Source organism: Panthera pardus, unplaced genomic scaffold (genome assembly GCF_024362965.1).
Source record: "Panthera pardus isolate Hobbes unplaced genomic scaffold, ASM2436296v1 HiC_scaffold_12, whole genome shotgun sequence".
NCBI classification, from domain to species: Eukaryota; Metazoa; Chordata; class Mammalia; order Carnivora; family Felidae; genus Panthera; species Panthera pardus.
This window is the reverse complement of record NW_026526677.1, coordinates 52,825,184-52,837,340: the sequence shown is the minus strand read 5'-3', so window position 1 is coordinate 52,837,340 and position 12,157 is coordinate 52,825,184. Positions and strand designations below refer to the sequence as shown.

Genomic DNA, 12,157 nt, shown 5'->3' with positions numbered 1-12,157 from the left:
TTCATTTGTTTGGGGGTTTTTGGTGTCCTTTTATCAGATTTTTGGATTAGTCTTATTTTTTTCTTTCTTTCTTTATTTTTCTTTGGAATCAGGCTTATAGATTTTTGTTTGTTCGGGTTTTTTGTTCCTTTTCCATTTTTTTGGATCAGGCTTTTTTTTTTTTTTCAAATCAGTAACAAACAAATCAAGCCACACCTAGTTAAAGTTCCCAAAACCCTCCAATGTAAGCAAGGAGGAACTCTGCAGAGGACTGATTCGGGGGAAAGAGAAAACAAATCACAATAGCAGAGTATACACAGATAACACCAGAAATACTTTCTGAAGTGCTAGGCCCTGGACACGCTATGACTGCCTCTTAATATACCATTATTCTCAGGAGCCGTAAACATGAACAAGCTTTCATGACATGCAAAAGAGAAACCTAGACAAAATGACAAGATGGAAGAATTCTCCCCAAAATAAAGATCAAGAGGAAATCACAAACAGGGATTGGCTCAAAACAGGTAGAAGTAAAACAGTTCAGAAGCAATCTGAACAAGAATTTAGAACAACAGTTGTGAGAATCCTTGCTGGGCTTGAAAAATACATAGAAGACACCAGAGAAGCCCCTGCTGCAGAGATAAAAGACCTAAAAACTAGTCAGGCCAAAATAAAAAATTCTATACCTGAGATGCAAAACTGACTGGATGTAATCATAATGATGATTGAAGAAGCAGAGAAATAAATAGGTGATACAGAAGATAAAATTATGGAAAATACTGAAGCTGAAAAGAAGAGGGAAAGAAAACTTTTAGATCACAAATATAGACTTGGGAAACTCAGTGATTCCTTAAAGCACAACAGTACCTGTGCGATAGGAGTTACAAAAGAGCATGAAAAAGAGACCAAAGTTTTATTTGAAAAAAATTAGAGCTGAGAACTTCCCCAATCTGAAGAAAGAAACAGGCATTCAAGTCTAAGAGGCACAGAGAACTCCCCTAAAAGTCAACAAAAACATGTTAACACCAAGACACACCATTTTGAAACTTGCAACAGACCAAGATATGCATACCAAAAGCATCAAAGCTTAGAAAGGACCAGAGAACACCATCAGAAACTCCAACGCTACAGGCAACATAATGGCCATAAATTCGTAACTTTTCGTATTCACTCTAAACGTCAATGGACTCAATGCTCCAATCAAAAGACATAGGGTAACAGAATGGTTAAGAAAATAAGATCCATCTATATGCTGTTTACAAGAGACCCACTTTAGACATAAAGACATCTTCAGATTGAATGTAAGGGGAGGGAGAACCATCTATCATGCTAATCGTCAACAAAAGAAAGCCTGAGTAGCCATACTTATATCAGACAATCTAGACATTAAAAGAAAGACTGTATCAAGAGATGCAGAAAGGCATTATATCATAATCAAGGGGCTACCCACCAAGAAGACCTAACAGTTGTAAACATTTATGCGCCAAATGTGGAGCACCCAAATATATTAATCAGTTAATCACAAACATAAAGAAACTCATCGATAGTAACACCACAATAGTAAGAGACTTCAACACCCCACTCATAGCAATGGACACATCATCTAATCAAAAAAATCAGCAAGCAAATAACGGCTGTGAATGACACACTGGACCAGATGGACTTAGCAGATATATTCAGAACATTTCATCGTAAAGCAGGGGAATACACATTACTCTCCAGTGCACATGGAACGTTCTCCAAAATACACCATATACTGGGACACAAATCAGGCCTCAGCAAGTACAAAAAGATCAAGATCATACCGTGCGTATTTTCAGACCACAATGCTATAAACTTGAAATCAACCACAAGAAAAAATTTGGAAAGGTAACAAATACTTGGAGACTGAAGAACATCCTACTAAAGAACAAATGGGCTACCAAGAATTTAAAGAGGAAATTTAAAAGTGTATGCAAGCCAATGGAAATGATAACACCACAACCCAAAACCTCTGGGATACAGCACAGGCGGTCATAAGAGGAAACTATATAGCAATCCAGGCCTTCCTAAAGAAGGAAGAAAGATCTCAGACACAAAACATAACCTGACCTTAAAGAGCTGGAAAAAGAACAGCAAATAAAACCCCAAACCAGCAGAAGACAGGAAATAATAAAAAAGAGAGCAGAAATTGATGCTATTGAAACCAAACCAAAACAAAACAAAACAAAACAAAATAGTAGAACACATCAATGAAACCAGAAGCTGGTTCTTTGAATGAATTAACAAAGTTGATAAACCACTAGCCACTTTGATCAAAAAGAAAAAGGAAAGGACCCAAATAAATAAAATCAAGAATGAAAGAGGAAAGATGATAACCAATACACCAGAAATATAAACAATAATAACAGCAATTATATGAGCACCAATATGAGAAATTATATGCCAATAAAATGGCAATCTGGAAGAAATGGACAAATTCCTAGAAACATATACACTACCAAACTTAAAACAGAAAGAAATAGAAAATTTTAACAGATCCATAACCAGTAAGGAAATCAAAGCAGTAATCACAAATCCAAAAAACCAGAGTCCAGGACCAGATGGCTATCCATGGGAATTCTATGAAACATTTAATGAAGAGTTAACACCTATTCTCTTGAAGCTGTTCCCAAAAAATAGAAATGGAACGAAAACTTCCAAACCCATTCTATGAAACCAGCATTAACTAGATTCCAAAACCAGAGTCCCCACTAATAAGAACTATAGACCAATTTCCTTGATGAACATGGAGGCAAAAATCCTCAACAAGATATTAACCAACCAGCTACAACAACATTAAAAAATTATTTACCATGACCAAGTAGGATTTATACCTGGGATGCAGGACTGGTTCAATATCCGCAAAACAATTAACGTGATTCATCACATCAATAAAAGAAAGGACAAGAACCATATAATCTTCTCAGTAGATGCAGAGAAAGCATTTGACAAAATACAGCATCCTTTCTTGATAAAAACCCTCAAGAAAGTAGGGACAGAGGGATCATATGTGAAGATCATAAAAGCCATATATGACCGACCCAATGCTAATAACATCCTCAATGGGGAAAAACTGAGAGTTTTCCCCTAAGGTCAGGAACAAGACAGGGATATCCACTCTTGCCAATGTTATTCAATATAGCATTGGAAGTCTTAGCCTCAACAATCAGAAAACACAAAGAAATAAAAGGCATCCAAATTGGCCATGAGGAAGCCAAACTTTCACTCTCCGCAGATGACATGATACTCTTTATGGAAAACCCTAACGATTCCAAAAAAAACAAACAAACAAAAAAAAAAAAACTGCTAGAACTGATTCATGAATTCAGCAAAGTTGCAGGATATAAAATCAATGCAGAGAAATCGGTTGCATTCCTATACACCAACAATGAAGCGACAGAGAAATCAAGGAATTGATCCCAGTTCCAATTGCACCAACACCCATAAAATACCTAGGAATAAATTTAACCAAGGACGTGAAAAATCTAGACACTGAAAACTATAGAAAGCTTATGAAAGAGATTGGATAAGACACAAAAAATGGAAAAAGATTCATGCTCCTGGATAGGAAGAATAAATATTGTGAAAATGTCGATACTACCCAAAGCAATTTACATATTCAATGCAATCCCTATCAAAATAACACCAGCATTCTTCACAGAGCCAGAACAAATAATCCTAAAATTTGTATGGAACCAGAAAAGACCCCGAATAGCCAAAGCAATCTTGAAAAAGAAAACCAAAGCAGGAGGCATCACAATCAAGGACTTCAAACTACTACAAAGAGGTAATCATCCAGAGAGTATGGTACTGGCACAAGAACAGACACTCAGATCAATGGAACAGAATAGAGAACCCAGAAATGGACCCACAAATGTATGGCCAACTAATCTTTGACAAAGCAGAAAAGAATATCCAATGGAATAAAGACAGTCTCTTCAGCAACTGGTGCTGAGAAAACTGGACAGCGAAATGCAGAAGAATGAACCTGAACCACTTTCTTACACCAAACACAAAAATAAACTCAAAATGGAGGAAAGACCTCAATGTAAGACAGGAAGCCATCAAAACCCTTGAAGAGGGTTTTGACTTGGCCGCAGCACCTTCTTACTCAACACGTCTCTGGAGGCAAGGGAAACATAGCCAAAATGAACTACTGGGACCTCATTAAAATAAAAAGCTTCTACACAGCGAAAGAAACAATCAGCAAAACTAAAAGGCAACTGACAGAATAGGAGAAGATATTTGCAAATGATATATCAGATAAAGGGTTAGTATCCAAAATCTATAAAGAACTTATCAAACTCAACACCCAAAAAACAAATCATCCTGTGAAGAAATGGGCAAAAGACATGAATAGACACCTCTCCAAGGAAGACATCCAGATGGCCAACGGACACATGAAAAAATGCTCCACATCACTCATCATCAGGGAAATACAAACCAAAACCACAATGAGATACCACCTCACACCTGTCAGAATGGCGAACATTAACAACTCAGGCAAAAACAGATGTTGGCAAGGATGCAGAGAAAGAGGATCTCTTTTGCATTGTTGGTGGGAATGCAAGCTGGTGCAGCCACTCTGGAAAACAGTATGGAGGTTCCTCAAAAAACTAAAAATAGAACTACCCTACGACCCAGCAATTGCACTACTAGGCATTTATCCACAGGATACAGGTGTGCTGTTTCGAAGGGACACATGCACCCCCATGTTTATAGCAGCACTATCAACAATAGCCAAAGTATGGAAAGAGCCCAAATGTCCACCGATGGATGAATGGATAAAGAAGATGTGGTATATATATACAATGGAGTAATCCTTGGCAATCAAAAAGAATGAAATCTTGCCATTTGCAACTACATGGATGGAACTGGAGGGTATTATGCTAAGTGAAATTAGTCAGAGAAAGACAAATATCATATGACTTCACTCATATGAGGACTTTAAGAGACAAAACAGATGAACATAAGGGAAGGGAAACAAAAAAAATATAAAAACAGGGAGGGGGACAAAGCATAAGAGACTCATAAAAATGGAGAACAAACAGAGTTACTAGGAGATGTGGGAGGCGGGATGTGCTAAATGGGTAATGGGCACTAAGGAATCTACTCCTGAAATCATTGTTGCACTATATGCTAATTTGGATGTAAATTTTTAAAAAACTAAAAGAAAAATAAATAATGCTAACAACTAAAAAAAAAGTAGAATTAATTATTGATCATTTGGGTGTAGATCATTTACATAAAAAAAAGAAAAGTACATAATTGTAATTAAACCGAAATCAAAAAGAATGAAGTGGACTTACAAGAGTAACAGGGATAGTTGTTCATGATTTACTGTTGAGTGAAAACAAAGAATAACATCAGATTTATGATCCACTATATTTATAAAATTCAATACATTCATCTTTCCATAGGTGGACATATAAGCATATTTAAGTATTCCTAAGATTAATTAGAAAGACATATTTTAAACACACTGGAGCTTTTACTTTTCTAAAGAGAAAGGAAATAGGAGTGAAGTTGAGGTATTCAGGGACAGGGAAATAAAAATAGAGTAAAAGAAGACCTTTAAAGAAACTGATGCTGACAGCACAGCCCAGGGAACACGGTCAATGCTACTGTACTTGTGTTATATGGTGATGGCTGGTAGCTATACCTGTGGTGAGTGCAGTATAACTTAACTGTATACACTTGTCGAATCACCATGTTGTACACCTGAAACTAACACAACATTGTGTGTCAACTACAATCAAGTTTTTACACTGAAACGTAAGAAAGAAAAAACAAACTGATGATGCTTGCTCCCATAATTTGAGGATGGGAATAATTCACATGAGGCTCAAAATGAAATAGAAACGACTCCTGTTTCCTAGTATACAGTTGTATACACATCCCATTTGAAAAATCTTCCATTACAGCAAAAATCATGATAGGACTCTCTCTTTTAAAAACACATTGCATTTTCTCAGGAATATTTTTTCCAAGTTACTCTTGCATTCTTATCATTATAACGCCATGATGAAAGTCATTATAAATTTACATCAGTCCATTTAATAGCATGGTTTGGGAGGCACCTATCTGCCAATGGGCTGCAGGAAGCCCATTGGAACTTCTGAGTGAGATTATTAGACCCATGGAGGACACCCAGTGTGCCTGTGCAAACGAGTGTGAACGTGGATGGATGGAAGGATGGATGGATGGATGGATGGATATAAGACCCCGAGCCCCAGGAGACTAACTGCCTACAGGACGCAGTCAATGTTGGGCTGGATTACCAGAGCTCCTTCCTTTTAGAGAGAAAGAAAAACATTTCCTTCTCCTACCTGCCTGCTTGTCTCCCAGGAGGGCCTTTTAAGCACAGGGAAATGGGGATGGAGAAGTTCCCTGAGGGCAAAGTCCCTGATGTTCTGGAGTTATAACTACACCCAGCTATTTCAGGAACTAGCCGGAACTCCGATATCAGTGGAGCCAGACCCCTGCTCACATCCTCTGTAAGTGAGTCTGGATAGAGGGTGCCTGAGGGGCAGCTATACCAGGAGTAGGCAGAACACTGGGCATGGTGGGGGGAGACATTTCTCTTTAGTCCAGATCTGTGCTCCGTTCCATTCCTGAGTCACTACTGTAAAAGTAGTGCGAAAACAGGATAGGAGAGACCACATGCTGTCTCAGATCAGGAGGCACGTGTGAGAAACTGTACTCTGGAACCTTCCCTTTTGCTGTTCTCTTGCCTTTTTACGTATTTTTCTGGGTGCTTCCAGAGATGCAGAGGGGCAGGAATTTGTCTATAGGAGATGAATGGGGATGGGGGTAGGAAGCCTGGAGAGTGTATCATCTGGCGCTTACTTAGATGATTCGGAGTTTTCAACTGTACACACTAAAATGTAGTGGCTTTATGGCAAACAATCTGCCCACAAATGTTTGAATCATGGGGGAGGAATTAAATTTAATCTAAATAACATTAGAGGTTGAAGACAGAGACCACAACTGGGGTCAGTGGGAGTAAGAAAGTGGTTCCTCAGTTTAAGCTCAATCTAAAGAATCTAAAGCTATGCTGCAAAAACAGAGAATTATGCCCAGATGATCACTGAGGTATCCATCACTGGATGCACACAATAATGTCCTAAACAATGTTTAGGAGAGATGTTTAAAGTTCTCTGAGAGTCACTGGAGTTTGGTGGTCCCTACAATAAAAATTAATACTACTACTACTAATAATAATAACAGAAAACAATAGACACAACATGAAAAGAAACTAAGAAGAAAATTATACTCAGAGCAGTGGAAGCAGGAGTCAGAGTGTAAGTGCAAGAGAAAGAAATATTCCAGATTTCTGGAAACCTGCCCAAGGATTACATGTGCATGAGGGTGCATGAGAGACAGTCATGTATCTGAGTCCTTACTTGGCCCAGGTTTTGCTACTTATCAGGGCATATTGTGTACTTATATGTCATATGATAGTCTATGCAGTCAAAAAAAAAATAAGGAAGAAACTTACAAGTACAAATTTAGACACTCAGCTAAAACAAAGGAGTTCCTAAGCAATTTTCCCTTTCTTTATGTTTCTGCAAAGAAATGACTTTCTATTTAAAAGAAAATCAGGGGTGCCTGGGTGGCTCAATCGGTTGGGTTTGAGCCCTGTGTTGGGATCTGTGCTGATGGCTCAGAGCCTGGAGCCTGCTTTGGATTCTGTGTCTCCCTCTCTCTCTGCCTCTCCTTTTCTCATGCTCTGTCTTTCTGTCTCCAAAATAAATAGACATTAAAAAAAATTTTTTAAAGAAAAAATCAAACACGTATAAATGAACCATATTATCACAGTCATCTATTGTTTAGTACTAGAATTTTCTGAGTAACATACCACAAAGGATGTACAGATGATATCAAATGCATCTGTATGACCTGCTAGGAATCACAAGTTTCACCTAGATGAAGCAAATTGTTCTAAATTCATGTGTCTTAAGTCAGTAGCTAATGTTTATCCTAATTTTATAGGTCACTAAAAGAAAGCTGTAGAAATATATGACAAAATATGACAGCACATCAAAATGGCACCATCTCCGTTCAGGTTTCAGACTTCCTCCTGAATTGTTTTGCCAGGTTCCCCAGCTGGAAGCTCTGGTTGTCCCTGCCACTCAGCCTCCTCTTTCTCCTGGACATGGGAGCCAATAGTGTTCTCCTGATCACCATCTGGCTGGAAGCCTCTCTGCATGAACCCATGTATTACCTGCTCAGTTTCCTGTCACTATTGGATATCGTGCTCTGCCTCACTGTCATCCCCAAGGTCCTGGCCATCTTCTGGTTTGACCTCAAGTCCATCAGCTTCTATGCCTGCTTCCTCCAGATGTACATCATGAATTGTTTCCTTGGCATGGAGTCCTGCACATTCATGGTCATGGCCTATGACCGCTATGTAGCCATCTGCCACCCACTGAGGTACCCATCCATCATCACTGACCATTTCGTAGCCAAAGCTGCCATTTTTACTTTGGCCAGAAATGCACTTCTTACTATATTCATTCCCATCCTCTCTGCCCGGCTCCATTATTGCGGAAAAAATATAATTGATAATTGTATCTGTGCTAATCTCTCTGTGTCCAAGCTCTCCTGTGATAATATTGCCCTTAACAGAATTTTCCAGTTAATCATGGCCTGGACTCTTCTGGGCTCTGACCTGACCCTCATCATCTTCTCCTATGCCTTCATCCTACGAGCTGTTCTTAGACTTAAGACAAAAGGGGCAGCTGCCAAAGCTCTGAGCACTTGTGGCTCTCACTTCATCCTCATCCTCTTCTTCAGCACCATCCTGCTGGTTTTTGTTTTTACCCACATTGCCAAGAAAAAAATTTCCCCTGATATCCCTGTCTTACTTAATGTGTTACACCATGTAATTCCTGCAGCTCTCAACCCCGTTGTCTATGGGGTACGAACTCAGGAGATTAAAGAGGGGATTAGGAAATTACTGAAGAGGGCAAGAGAGAACAGAAAGTAATCATGCTCTTGCTTGGCTCTTCTCAAAACCACAATCAGAAGGCAGGGACAGGGAGATAGAAATAGTCCTAATCTTCTCATTGGGGCATGCCTGATGATGAAAACGATATGGTTTCCCTTTACCCACAGTCACATCACACTTCTTACCCACCATGGGTTTCTGAAGAGACTAAGGATATGGCCCTCCTTTCCCTACCTGACTTTGTCCTCAAGTCCTTTGGTCAGAACTGCCTCCCTAACAGCTTCTCAAAAACATGAGCCACAGTTCCGTCTCTGGAACTATTTGCTTATTGTTCCTCTGTCTACATAGCTCCTTCCCTCAGGTCCAACGGGTCTCTATGACCACAGTGTTTAATACCTAACAATATTCCCCCAAAGCACAGAATATGTCCCAACATCTTCTCTGTTTCCCTGTTCTGCACAGCATTTATCACTATCTAATGACCGTAAAAGTTCATCAACCTGTTTAGTCAGCCTACATTCACTAACGTTTAAGGAGCACCAGGGCAAGAATTTTTGCCTGATGTATCTCCAGCCCAAACAGTGTTTGGCGTATGGTATAGACCCATGATATTTGTGAATTAATGGTTTAATAAATGTTGGAGAAATAATTGAATGTAGGCTAGTTCCTAGGAATATAATTCAGATATGGTCTGTTTTCTATATGAGTTTTTGTATTAGGTATCATGTGTGAGGGAGACCCTATTTCATGCCACATTCCATGATCTGAGCATTGTATGGAACATCTCCATAGGGCAGGTGGGGGCTTAGCCATAAGAGCAAAAGTATATTTTTAGGAACTTTGAATTTGAATACACATGGGATATTCAAGTGGAAGTGTATAATAAATACTTGGACTTATAGGTTTCATACTCAAGTAAGATGTACCCTTGGAAGAAATAAAGATGTGCACTTGGGATAGACCACAGATCCTCGTTGAAGCCATGGGAGTAGATGGAATGGCCAAAGGAAAGAATATAGAATAAGAACATAAGAAAGCACACCAAAAAGACCCCATATCATCCTTACCTTCTGGTATCAAGAGATTAACATGGAGATAACATGAAGTAGTGGTCAGTGGATGAGAAGAAAATACAAGAGAATCCCAGAAGAAAGCACTTCAAAATAGACTGTGATCAATTAAGAAGCTACAGTCAACTTTATTCAAGGTTACCTGTAGAAGTATGGGGCCCCTGTGTATATAAACAACTTAGTGTGTAAAATGCATTACAAAATGTATGGGCCCATGTGGTCCCATTATAAAATGTAAGGGTTTATCAATGAAAAGTTACAACAATGGGTAGAGAAATAATTCTTATGTATGTATCATTGTTCTGTCAGTATACATAAAGATATTTTTGTAGTTTCAAGGCACCATCTTAACAAAAGAGAGGACATAAAATATATTTGAAAAAATTATGGCTGCAAGTTTCCAAATCTGATAAAAATTATAAACCCAGAGTTCCAAGAAGCTCAATGAAACCCAAAAATAAGAAAAATGAATATAACTATACTAGGGGTACATCATAATCAAACTGCTCAGAAGAAATGATAAAGGAAAAAAATGTAAATCCAGATCAAAAGACACATCACATTGGTGCCTGGGTGGCTTGGTTGGTTAAGCCTGGGCTCAGTTCTATTGCCATTCATGGGTTAAAGCCCTGCATCCAGCGCTCTGCTATCAGCCTGCTTGAGATCCTCTGTTTCCCTCTCTCTCTGCCCCCGTCCCACTCCCTCTCATGCTCTCTCTCTCTCTCTCTCTGTCTCTCAAAAACAGATAAACATTTTTTAAAAAGACACATCACAGTTGTCTAAATTTAGGATGACAGTGGATCTTATCAGAAACAATGCAAGTAAGAAGACAATAGAGCAATATCTTAAAACTGAAAGAAAAATCTTGTTAAGCTAGAATTCTGTATCTCTCAGTAATACTCTTAAAACAGATAAATGCTTTTTTTTTAAACAAAAAACCAGAATAATTTTTCTATAGCAGGGTCACACTACAAACATTTGTAAAGTTTCTTTATCCAGAAGGAAAATATTATCAGATGTAAATATAGATCTAAACAAAGGAATGAAAAGCATTAGAATTTGTTACTACATGGGTAAATATGTAAGGTTATTTTATTACTTAAATGCCTTTACTTGCTTTTTGCAAAAATAATAACAATGAAGTATTTAATTTATAACATACAAAAAAGTACAATGTATAAAAATAATAGCATAAGCCAGGAAGGAATTAGATCACTGTTATTACATAATACACAAAATAATATAGTATCCCTTGAAGATAGACTGTAATTAGAGATGTGAACTATAATCTCTAAATCTCTAAATCAATCTAATCTCTAAATCTCTAAAGCAAGCCTCCAAAATAGTTAAAACTCATAAGAAAAGAAGATAGAATGAAATGTTTTAAAGAATAATCCAAAAAAAAGGAAAAAGAGGAGAAAAGAAAAAGAGAAAGCCAAAATGATACATTTGAACCCAACCACACCCATGATTCAAAATAAGTATAAATGAACTAAATACCCAATTAAAAGGCAGAAATAGTCAGACCAAGGAGAAAAAACAACTCATTTAAGCACTGCTCACATTAAATGCACCTCATACAAAAACAAACATGTTAAAAGTGAAAGGATGGGAAAATATACAGCACTAATAACAACACCAATCAAAAGAAAAAAGAAAGAAACAAACCAAGAAACAGACTCTGAACTATAGAAAACAAACTGATGGTTACCAGAGGGGCGGGGGGGGGGGGGGGGGGGGGATGGGTGAAAGAGGTGATGGGGATTAAAAGTACACTTATCCTAAGGTGCCTGGGTGGCTCAGTCAGGTAAGCAGCCCACTCTTGATTTTGGCTCAGGTCATGATCTCAGGATTCCTGAGTCTGACCCTACATCGGGCTCCACACTGACCATTGGAGCCTGTTTAGGATTGCTTTCAGTCCCTCTCTCTGCCCCTCCCCCACTCATGCACTTGTGCACTTTCATGCTCTCTCTCTCTCTCTCTCTCTCTCGCTCTCTCTCTCACACGCGCCCACTCTCTCCCTCTCAAAAAAATAAATAAAACAAAAAATAAAAACATAAAATAAAGATTTTAAAATTTAAAGAGTACACTTATCAAAATGAGCACTGAGCAATGTGTAAAATTGCTGAACCAC

General features: G+C 38.3%; 1 protein-coding gene across 1 annotated transcript; it reads left to right on the top strand.

The window, feature by feature from the left end:
* Positions 1-8,032: 8,032 nt before the first annotated feature.
* LOC128776106 (olfactory receptor 56A3-like) lies at positions 8,033-8,992 on the top strand. Its single transcript, XM_053899225.1, has one exon. It carries the CDS (start codon positions 8,033-8,035, stop codon positions 8,990-8,992), a length of 960 nt encoding a protein of 319 aa, XP_053755200.1.
* Positions 8,993-12,157: the final 3,165 nt, after the last annotated feature.